General features: G+C 41.6%; 1 protein-coding gene across 1 annotated transcript; it reads right to left on the bottom strand.

Moving 5' to 3' along the window:
- Positions 1–2,997: 2,997 nt before the first annotated feature.
- Positions 2,998–11,858, bottom strand: LOC139303844 (protein FAM13C-like). Its single transcript, XM_070927693.1, has 11 exons — positions 11,645–11,858; positions 9,918–10,239; positions 7,667–7,805; positions 7,103–7,184; positions 6,350–6,413; positions 6,154–6,274; positions 5,756–5,839; positions 5,436–5,531; positions 4,214–4,425; positions 3,776–3,877; positions 2,998–3,121 (listed from the first exon to the last, which is right to left on the bottom strand). Exons 1-11 carry the CDS (start codon positions 11,856–11,858, stop codon positions 2,998–3,000), a joined length of 1,560 nt encoding a protein of 519 aa, XP_070783794.1.
- Between the last annotated feature and the right edge of the window lie 263 nt (positions 11,859–12,121).

Raw genomic sequence — 12,121 nt, forward strand, 5'->3', positions numbered from 1 at the left:
TGTAATGTAATGTATACAGGGAGTCTCACTGAAGCTATCGTGCAGCCCCGTCCCTGGTTAGACTTTTAAATCAACAGATAAAACAGAAAACGTTTAAAGCCTAAAACTCTGGTGGAGAAACAATCATTTATTAATTTATTCACTCGTGTAAAACTAGATTTAAATATACTGAGTGTATATTTATTTTATATATGTACACACTGTGAAATATATAATTATTATTTTTGCTTATATTGAGCAGCCTTGTCCTTTCGGCATGAATAAATGAAATCATCTTCAGGTTATGTTGCTGATCCTAACATAATAAAAATGACAAAACTGTATTAATAGCAAAAATATTTATTTGAAACTCTTCTGTATAGAAATGTGTCAAGCGAACCAGAACTGCACAACAACAGGGACATTTTTAATCATCACAGCATGAATCCATGTAGAAGTGTCAGGCATGAATAAAGTCAAAATATCAACACTGACGTGCACTGAAAGTCAGCATTCAACAGTTCAGACAACCAGCATCAGATTTAACCTCAGTGGGACTTTGCTTCTTACCGAGACACAGCGGCAGTGTGCGTCACGTGACGGACCCGGAAGTTGTAATTACACCGTTTGGTCACTATGTCAAATTGGCTTCAAAGCCCGGGGCACTTCCTTTCGCTGTTACACTTTTGAAGAGGAGCACGTCAACCACGTCGTAGCCAACAACATAACGTATACACATCTATCGGCCGCACGTACAACGTAAACCCTTCACGCAGACGTATAAATCCAGAGGACACAGTTCACCTGCATGTTGACTTACAACAGACCATGTTGCATATCAACATTAGACTTTGGATAAAAATAAATTCCCTTTTTCAACATGAAGTGCTATGATATAAATACAGATGCGTGTAGCGCTCCACATTACTCCATGTTGCTGTTTTCAAGAACATCTTAACATACAGTATAACAACAATAATTTGTACATTGCATCTTTGTCCCACAGATCTCAACACTGAACCTCATCAGCTCCTTCAGACGCAAACTGAGAACTGTGATCATACCACTGTGATCTCTTGGTTTCACTTCAATTGCTGCAACGATTAGTCGATTAATCAATTAGTTGATTGACAGAGAATTACTCTGCAACTATTTAGCTAATCAATTAATCGTTTCAGTTATTTTTTTTTAAAAGGCTGGTGTGAGGGGTGGCTGCTTGTAACTAATGGATTAGTCACCAAAATAATCTGCAGATTCATCGCTAATGAAAATAATAAAATCTACTGCTTTATACCCACAATCCATTGCTTCATGAGGAGGTTTTTGGTCTTGGAGTTTCACATTTTTAAGTGTCTCTGTTTTAGTTTTTGGAAGGAAGGTTCAGAGTCTTGATGCTTCATCATAAAACCTGCCACCAACCTCTGAAAGGAAGCCATTCATAAATACTCTTGTCTTTGTCCTCAACAACCCCGGTGACAGATTAAAGTGCTTTCAATTTGACACACACTAACAATGACATTTAGTCCCATATAAAAAATGTTTTGGTCCGTTAAATCAAACAAGACGGAAGGAATACACTTTGACAGTTTTACCTCCAGAAACATCCTATAAATCCTATAAAGTAATTCAGACTTGAGGATGCAGGTTAATAAATACACACACTGCAGGATGCTGGTGTACAAGTTTCCACTGACAGATCAGAAGACAGTACAGAGAGAAGTTTGGTCTCTTTTTAAACTTTATAAAACTCTGCTGGAGTATTTACAGTTTTCACAAATGTTCAGTTTGGAAAGGAAGTAGTGAGAAGTTTCTACTGACATGTCAGATGCATTTATGATATGTTAACACGTTGCGTTAGAAAGCGCCATTTGAATGTTAACATGCTACCCTAACATGCTAACGACTCAGTGTGACTGTGTGTAGAACTTAATGCTAACATAGCATTACCTTTAGTATACTAACGTGATAACTGTAAGCATGTTACAACATGCTCAATGTTTCATGCTGACATGCTAATGTTAGAATTACTATACTAATGCTATGGTAATATGTTACATTAATGGTAGCATGTTAACATGCAAACATTATCTTATTAACTTCCAACATGCAAACAGTTATCATGTTAGCATATCAATAACATGTGAGCATTAAGTCAATTAAATTAAGTATACGTGCACTTGAGTCATGTTGAGTTAAGCTAACACTGAACTGTTAACATTAAACACTTAGCATGTTAATTCAAATGGAAACATTTACATGTTAATATGCTAGTGTTAGTAACATGTTACCATAACATTAACATAATTCTAATTAGCATGTTAGCATCAAACATTTAGCATGTTAACTGAAACATTCAGATGGAAACTATTATATGTTGGCATACCATTAAAGTAACATGTTACCATAGATTAGCATAGTAACTGTGATGCTAGTGTGGACAGAGCCAGGCTAGCTGATCCCTGTTTCTAATCTTTATGCTAACCTAACCAGCAGCTGGCCGTAGCTTCACATTTGCAGTCCAGGCATGAGAGTGGTATCAATCTGAATGTCTAACTCTCAGAGAGAAAGAGAAGAAGCGTATTTCCCTAAATGTTGAGCTATTCTTTTAAATTAACGTATTTATTTGATCGACATGAATATGTCAAGTTAACTGCTTCTAAAAAGGGACAGGATGGATACGTCACACTAATCAAGACATAATAAAACAGAAATCAGCTAACATGAACACCATGTCAGACTGAATAATGAAGTGAAAGGTTGTAATGCTACGACTGTCAAACCAGCATCATCACCTCTAGAGCTATGCAACTAAATCAGCTGAAATATACATAAATAACGCAAAGGAAAACGCGTATACTTGGTGCATCTCGACACATTTCTTTATATAATCCAGAGTGTAACCTCAGCTCGCCGCTTCCTCTCCTCTTAACAGGACCATATAAAAGATCTTTTCTTCTCTCAGATGATCACATTAATAGTTTTGGGGTGGAAGAAGTTTCTGGGAGCTTCTGCTTCCTCTCACATGGTTTTGGTGACTTCCTGTTTGCTGAGGAGGACTTCCAGCAGACGGAGTTTAGCCTTCAGCTGTTTGTATTCCTGGTATTCCTCCTTCATCGGAGTACGATCCTCTTTTTGGCAGATTCTATTGGTAAACACAAGAGTGTGTATATTATTATATACCCTGAAATAACTACGTCATATCATCAATATTATATTTACAGTTGCATTAAGTATGTATGCATGTAAGTGGCATTTTCTATAACAATTCCTCATAATTTATCAGTTGAGATATTTTGTATCTAAAATCTTAAATGCTGTGGAGTAGAAATATAAAGTATGGGAAATATGAGGTACTTCACTTGAATATTTTAGGCAACTGTATACTTCTACTGGGAGGGACTCAGTCCTTTTTATTTCTGAGGAAAACATTTGTTATCCTCCCACGTTTATCAGACAGCTTGTTACAGGTTAGTTTGATCAACAAATAAAATATGATGCAGTATATGAACTATTTAAAATGAGTAAATAATTAGTTAAAATTGGCTCCACCTTGGACAGATTTTAAAAAAGATTAAGTAGATTGTATTGATAATGAATTAAGTAAAAGCAAGTATTAATTTTGAAGGACTTTTACAAGTATTTTACGAGTATTTTTACATTGTGGTATTAATAGTTAAACTTCTTAGATCGTTTTTGATTCTAAGTTAGATAAAGGGTGAAAATAAGGGACGAGGGAGGCCACAAGTCACTAAATCAGCCCCTGCACTGGTGGAGGTCCGAGTTTCCTCTTTCTCACCTTCCAGTCTGACGGTAAAACTCGTCCTCAAACTCTCTCAGAGCTTTACGCCTCGTCTTCTTGTCTGTCCTCGTCTCCCGCAGACACTCCAACAGCTGAGACCTGGTTTGAAAGCAAAGAGCATAGTAGCATAGCGTTACTAGCATAGTAACTCTAATGTACATTGAGTTTAGGTGACATGTTAACACGTTTACATGTTAACATGTTAGCTTAACATTAGCGTAGTGACTTTAATGTTAGCATGTTAGCATGCATACAGTCCAGGTGCAGGAAATAAAGTGTAGTTGTTGAAATATTCTTCTGTGGATCAACTTGTTGGATCTCTGTCCACAACATGAAACCAGAACTTCCACGATCTGTTCCCGAAGTCAGAGCCTCAAAAACTCATTCAAAATCACATTTGTACTAAATCACCCTGTAAAACTTCCACATACAGACCTGGATGCTTCGTGCAGGTTGGCCATGGTGAGAGCAGGTTGTTGATGGACAGCTTTCACCTCGTCTAACGGGGACACGAAGGCGGGATCGCTGTCCCGGTCGCTGTCCTCCTCGCCGACAGCTGGTCGGATCGCTCTGTGAGGAGGTGGGACAGGAAGTTCATCGACTGTCACGGAGGCCATCGAGTCTTCATCAGAACCATCCTCTTCCTCCTGAGAGACAGAAGCCGTCACGGCAACAGAAAAGTAAACAGAGAAACAACTCGTCTGTTCTTACATCTTTACCAGTAGAGGAGCTAAATGTGTAGAGTTTGTCCTGAGGGTGGCGCTAGAGGAAAGGTCATGTTGTAAATCAAGAGTTTGTCCTCCATAATCGTGAATGCTATTTATTTCCAAACATGTATATTAACCTAACAAAAAACACATGATAATGACATGGGTCTTAACTCTGAACATCAGTCAACTGAACATTACATTTAATTGAACTGATGAGAACTGAGGCTGAGATTTCACTGCAAACACGTTAACAGTGAAATATAACTGGAGTCAGTAAAGTAAGTTATGGTCTTATAACTATTGTTTCTTTGGTGAGCAACTGTAAGATCTTATTATTAGAATAATGAAATTACACATTGTCAACGGTCTGAAAATAGAATTTGCAGAGCTTCCTGTCGGTACTACTGTTGTCTTTACAGCCCCATGTTTTTAGTCCATATTTGTTTCCACTGAGTCACATGGTCTCCGTCACAGCAGCTGAATCAGCTGTTAGCAGCTCCTGTCTGCAGCGTCCTCATGGACGGACAGACAACTATCAGTGATCACTGAGACACTGAAGGAAACTTAAAAACAGGAGGATTCTCGGGCAGGTTCTGCAGCGTCTTTCTCTCTGATGTCTGAGCTGATTTCTGGAGGTTTGTTCTGATGGACGTCAGAGATGATGACCTCCTCTGGAAGTGGACATCACTCTGAATGATCCAACATGAGTTTCATGTCTGTGAGTTCAGATCTGACTGAGTTATGACTCTGAGAAGGAGGTAGATTTTTGACTCTAATTCACCTCGCGCAGTATCTTTGCCCTTTCAGCTTTCCAGTGCCCCCCCCCCCCCGGGGAGGTTTTATCTTTTAGTCTTTTGTCTTGAATGCTAATGTTAGCATGCCACCAGTGCGATAATCTTGATCGAACAGTAAACGTGTGTGTGTGTGTGTGTGTGTGTGTCTCTCACTATGGTAGTGATAGTCGGGCTGGCACACAGTAAACGTTTGATCATCTGGTATCTGTCGTACAGAGGCTTCACCAGGTTCTTCTCCACTTTTGTTCCCTGAGAGACACACAGACACACAGATATGAGTTAAGCATTAAGCAATGGAGTTTCCATGGCAACATCTTTGTGTCTATAGGCGAAAGGAAACAAGCCACCATCACTGTAAAGCAGTAACACTGATGTTTGAACCTGTTACATGTTGAACATCAAAAGCCATCAAAATAAATCTACTGCCCATTAGATTGCACTGTTACTGTACTGAGCAGCGGGTGAGGACTCACCGGTCGGCCGTGCAGACTCTCAAAGTAGAGCAGACATTTCTGCAGAGTGATCTTCTCCAACACCATCTGAGCCTGAGTCATCTCCTGCACGCGCGCACGCACACACACACACACACACACACACAGCGGTCTGTCAGTAAAAACATAGACGAGGGGGAAGAAAACGGGGAAGAAAATGAACAGAGTCTGGTGAGGATGCATCTTTTTCCTTGCCACTGTCGCCAAAGTGCTTGCTCATGGTGGGAATTATTGGGTCTCTGTAATAACATTATAAAGAGTCGGTCTAGACCTGCTCTATTTTGTAAAGTGTCATGAGATGACTTTTGTTGTGATTTGGCGCTATATAAATAAAATTGAATTGAATTGAATTGAATGTGTAAAAGTCGACGTATGAACACCTTCATGTTGTCTGGCAGGCCCAGAGCTTGTCTCTTCTCTCTCAGCCGTCTGAACAGAGACTCCACTGTTTCCTCCACTGTGGGTTTGTGCTCCAACGCCCCCTGCTGGCCGGAGCTGTACCTGCAGGACACGTTGATGCTGACTGATGGATCTGATGATGCTGTATCACACTGAGTCGATGTGAAGGTGTGTTACCTGCAGATGTTTTCTGGACCGTCCGGCTCCTTCGACTCAAACACCGACTGTCTCAGTCTCAACTCTGCAGGAGACACAGTCAGAGTGCAGAGCGCATTTACTCAAGTACTGGACGTAAGTACAAATTAGAGGTATTTGTACTTTACTTTTCTTTTCATGCCACGTCATACTTCTACTCCACTACATTTATCTGAGTTACTAGTTACTTAACAGATTCAGATTTCTGCACAAAACACATGAAGAGTTTATAAAATATAATGTTTTGTTATAAATTAAACTCCCCAACAGTTGGAACAGCTGAAACGACTCATCAGCTCAACCAGCTAAAACAGTAAAATCCTGCTTTTACATGAATTAAGACATTAATGGTGTCTGAGATATAAACTAGACAACATACTCATGTCTGCTCCATAATCCTCAAAATGTTATTTTAATAAGAAAAATGTGAAGAAATGTTTAATCTGCGGCAGAAGATCATTGAAAATATACCTCAATGCTGTGTGATGACATTAGGACTTTGTTCCAAACCTTTATCAACTTCTAGGATTATTTATTTTTATATAATTTATATTATTATCTTTTAATTAACAAAACAAAAACAAACAAAAAACAGTTTGTTCTTAAATATCTTATCAATATTTGGGGTCCAGGATTTTGTATTTTGTTCATCTGGAAGCAAAAGTTCCTCTGATGCTTGTAAAGAGTGGAGGCTTTAATCAACAGACGTGAACTAATCTGTGCAGATGTTTTTACCTTTGAGCTGTTTGCGAGCCTTCGCCAGTTCACTCATCACTCGGATCATCTCTGGGTTCGAGTATTTATCGTTGTGTGACGGCTGAGAAACACAACATGACACCATCAACTTCATTTACACAACAAAGTAAAAAACTGGATGAAAGTTATGAACTAATTGACTTTAAAAAAGTGTAGAAAGACGGCTAACTAGACAGCCAACACAAGAGGGCTTTATCAAGTGACAGCTAGCTTGTGAGATAGCCACGTCTAGCCTTAGCTAAAGCTAAGTTCAGTTATTGATTCCCCCTAGTTAATGAAACATGTTGGACTTCTGCTCTGATGAACTGACATTTGTTTATCCACCTAATTAAGAAAAACAGCTAAACTCCTGCTAAAGATAGCTAGCTTAGCATAAAGGTAGCTAGCTTGGCAGATCTCAATAGCTGAATTGATGGTTAAGATTCCTTTAAATCACAAACATCTGTAGTTACTGCACTCTGCCTTTGTAATCTGATTCATGAAACACCCCCCTGGGTCCTGGATTTGATTGTGGACTGGAGTCCTGCTCCATGCTGTATTTACCTTGTAGTTCATCTCCTGCTCAAACTGATCCTCAAACCTGCGAACCTTCTTCTTCAGGGCCTGAATCTGTCTGCTGAGGAACGGGATGGAGGAGGGACAGTCGTCCTCCGATCCCTCCGGCCTGTCCCGCCCCCGACACCTGGACAGAGACACAGACAGGTAAACAGACAGACATGTTTAAAAACACGGACGCTGACGTGACCTGCTGATCTGTTACTGAAGAGAAAAAGAAATAAAGTGAGTTTAAAGCCACTGAAATGTCACCGTGTTCCTGTCAGAAACATCTGGTTTATTTTCCCTCATGTTTCAATCGACAGATGTTCCCTGAAACAATTACATCCTTTTTAACTCAAACACAAACAGATGATTCTGTGTTATGGCATGCGAGTCTTATTTTTGTGATTCAGTCCATCACTTCAGTAACAACGTTCAGTCAGCTGTTGTTTCTGCCTCATCACTCCTTAAACAAAGAAGCACGTGTAGTTTAAATAGTTGTTCTGGGATTCATTTGTCTCCTGTTACAATGTGTAATGTGTCTTACTTGCTGCTCCAGCAACAGTTTAATATTCTGATAATATTTCAATAGTTTAAACGTGTGTGCTGCCAAACAGCCTTACAGTCTTTTGACATGTAATCCTTCAGATATGTGAGAAAATGGTAAATATGTAATGTATCCCTCACAAGGTGACATCAATTACGCTCGAGAGCCCAACCTGCATATGAAAGGCATTTCGTCACGTACAGCCAGTTAAAATCTAAACAGAAAATAATGTAAATTCTTTCACTTAAAATCATCTTCAAAACTGAGGCACACTCACCTCACAATATACAGTTTCAAAAGGCTCAGTCATTTCCTCAAACAGCTGCTCGCTGTAGTTTTTATGAAAAAAAACCAGGAGGAAATAGTGCGTTTGTTGGGGGCTATTTTGAGCGGCGGATGAATCCACATGTGGAGCTCTAGTAAGTGTTTGTGGCAGCAGGACGGTGTGTGTGGGACTGAGTCAGCATAAACTGCTGGTTTGGGTCTGAACATGAAGAGAAATAAAGAATATCACCATGAAGGATGACGAATAAACACACAGAGATACAGGAAGTAGATTCAGTGTTGTTGACTGTTGGCGGTTTTCTTCAGCGAACAATAAAGACAGTGAAGACGTAAAGACCATAAAATAAACTGGGTCACAAACATTTGAACCCTCAGCTTCAGGCTGTGGGTCAGAAAACAGAAGAGAAGAAGAAGGATAGATTATATAAGATGTATTAATGCAGCAGACAGAGAGAGGTCAACGAGGCTGCGGCAGCACAGACTGCACTCTGACAGGATTTCATTTAAAATACTTTAATACCCAGAAATCATGTAACAGGATGTTTGTGGAGCTGAGCTGAGACAAACAGGAGGATCACTGGATTTCCATTAAAATGTCTCCACTAATAGAAATCTGTCCTCCTTCGCTCAAAAACACACGACTTGATGGCTTCGGCATCGCTTTTAACACAGAAAACATGTTTAATAACCTGGAATTTTTCTAAACCTCCATCATCTTCTTAGTGGCTTAAAAATATTCTACACGGCCAAAAGTATGTGGACACTTGAATACAGCAGCCTTATGAGTCGGCCTAAAACCAGCACCATTAAAGACACAGTGAACCTAAAATACAGTCTCCCAGTTCTAATCCAGAGTCTCTGTGTTAATGTGGATTCATCTCTCCTTACATGTTATATATGTCTAAGTGTTCCAAGTCAAGACCAACAAGTCCCAAGTCAAGACCAACAGGTCCAAGGTCAAGACCAACGAGTTACAAGTCAAGACCTACAAGTCTCAAGTCAAGACCAACAAGTCCCAGGTGAAGACCAACGAGTTTCAAGTCAAGACCAACGAGTTACAAGTCAAGACCAATGAGTTTCAAGTCAAGACCAAGAAGTTTCAAGTCAAGACCAAGAAGTTTCAAGTCAAGACCGACCAGTTTCAAGTCAAGAACAATGAGTTTCAAGTCAAGACCAACAAGTTTCAAGTTAAGTCCAGGTTGAGTCCAACAAGTTCCAAGCCAAGACCAACAAGTCCCGAGTTTTGCCCCAAGACCACATAACCCAAAAAAAGATCAACAAGTTTCAAATAAACATCCCAGTCAGACAAGTCCCAAGTCAATTTCCAAGTAAAGATCAAAGGGTCTCATGAAATAACTGAAAAGTTCCAAGTCTAATCCCAGACCAGTAAACAGACAGACAGGTTGACAGACAGGTGAGACTTACACAATGTACTGCTGGCTGCAGGGTGGTGACGGTGCAGTGTCGGGGTCGGAATTGAACCTCAGGCTGTGGCTGAGGCTGGAGCAGCGGGGGGAGGGCAGAGGGCTGGTGCCACTCGCCAATAGCTGGAGGAGAGCTCCACCTCCTTCTCCTCCCCCTCCTCCTCCCTCACCTCCGGGGCTGGTCCTTGGTGGGGAGTAGGAGGAGTGGTGAGGGCTGGGGGGCAGCGCTCCATCGGGGGTCAGGGGCTGCTGACCAGGGTGGATGGTGGTTAACAGCTGGTGTCTGGGAGACTGTGGAGGTCTGGTCAGGACTGTCAGCAGCTCTGCAGAGACAAAAGTTAGTATTAATATAACACTTAACTTTAATCCTCCTATTTAGCGTTTATTAGCAGCATACAAACATTTGATAAATGTTTATAACACACCATAATGCAGTATAATCAGCTTTAAGGACATCTTAGGTGTTATAACTTCTAAAAAGACATATTCTCTAGAACCACCTCAATGACCTCTCAAACCTCTTCAGAGACCACTAGACAGTATTTGAACCATCAAAAGGACCACTACACGATTCATCGGCTCATCGTTTCAGCTCCATTGTCATTTTCGTGGGATATTATTAGTCATGAAGGAGACCTGAGAGAAGAAACAGCAGTCAGTCAGTGTCTCACGTGCTGCAGAGTGTTTTACTTCTGTATGCTGCATGGCTGCTGGCGTGCTGTGCAGACTGTACCTATGGACCACAGTCACAAGCAGCAAACTGAACCAGCAGCTACCAGGGCTACAGATCTCTGGTCAGCTCACTCCTTTCTAACTCCACACCAACAGATTGTTTTCTGTTTCAGACTTGTCGTCTTCAACCGACACTGACTCAAGTGACATCACGTGAGGACATTTCTCAGACGTCTCTCTGAGACACTGAAGGCTTCCTCTGATACTACGTCTAAAACATTTTGACATAATGCTCATCAGCATATAGCTAGCATTAATGTTCAAACTTTGTACAGACTTAGAGACATTTAACAGCCCATTTTAGTTAGCTTAGTGTTAGCTTAGCTTAGCTTAGCGAGGTTTCAGCAGAGGCAGTGGAGAGAGACACTGAGACTGAAACCATCAGCTTACTTGTAGTATTTGTACTACTAGTAGTATTTAGTGATGCTTGGGGGGGGGGGGGGGGGGTGTAACAAGGGACATCATAGATGTTTCTGATTTTTTAGGGAAGGTTGACAGACAGACAGACAGGTGTGTGAACAGACAGACAGACAGACAGACAGACAGACAGGTATGTGAACACACAGCCTGACAGACAGACAGGTGTGTGAACAGACTGACAGACAGGTGTGTGAAGACCTAACAGACAGACAGGTGTGTGAACAGACTGACAGACAGACAGGTGTGTGAACAGACTGACAGACAGGTGTGTGAAGACCTAACAGACAGACAGGTGTGTGAACAGACTGACAGACAGACAGGTGTGTGAACAGACTGACAGACAGGTGTGTGAAGACCTAACAGACAGACAGGTGTGTGAACAGACTGACAGACAGACAGGTGTGTGAACAGACTGACAGACAGGTGTGTGAAGACCTAACAGACAGACAGGTGTGTGAACAGACAGATTGACAGACAGACAGACAGACAAACAGGTGTGTGAACAGACAGACAGGTGTGTGAAAAGACAGACAGACGGACAGACAGGTGTGTGAACAGACAGACAGGTGTATCTACCTGGCGGACTGTTTTCGTCAGCGGGGGCGCTGTGGCAGAGAGCCAGCGTCTTCCCCTCCTTCCCTCTGAGCTCAACTGGGCCACAGGGGCTCTTCTGCTCCTTGCTGCCCAGGGCAGGGGGGCTCTCCTCTGGGGACGGACCCAGCGAGGGCCCCCCCTCCACCTCCAGCGCCTGGAGCTTCAGCAGGGAACTCTGCAGGCAGAAGCAGAACATGCCAGACACACTGATCCAGAGATTAACCTGGTCCCAGGAGAGGGTGATAATGCAGACTTGTAATACAGAAGATAGTCCAGTTCCTGGGATACGGAGGGCACTGAGGTGTTGCTATGGATCACAGATTCCAGATATTAGCCAGATCCCAGCCTCTGAAACACCACATGTGGAGGAGTGGCACAGATTGTTGTAAGTAGTCGGTTTGTCAGGATGGATATTTAAAGAGCTGGCTTGCTGTTCAGAAACTAGTCAATCCCCACAGT

This window comes from Enoplosus armatus, chromosome 20 (assembly GCF_043641665.1).
Source record: "Enoplosus armatus isolate fEnoArm2 chromosome 20, fEnoArm2.hap1, whole genome shotgun sequence".
NCBI classification, from domain to species: domain Eukaryota; kingdom Metazoa; phylum Chordata; class Actinopteri; order Centrarchiformes; family Enoplosidae; genus Enoplosus; species Enoplosus armatus.

Bases quoted from the DNA above. Each gene is read 5' to 3' on its own strand.
- LOC139303844 (XM_070927693.1), bottom strand. From the start codon at position 11,858: ATGTTCTGCTTCTGCCTGCAGAGTTCCCTGCTGAAGCTCCAGGCGCTG. The intron at 4,426-5,435 runs GTGAGAGACACA...TCTGTCTCTCAG, and splicing joins GCCCGACTATCACTACCATA to GAGGAAGAGGATGGTTCTGA. The intron at 3,122-3,775 runs GTGAGAAAGAGG...GTTTACCAATAG, and splicing joins TTTTACCGTCAGACTGGAAG to AATCTGCCAAAAAGAGGATC.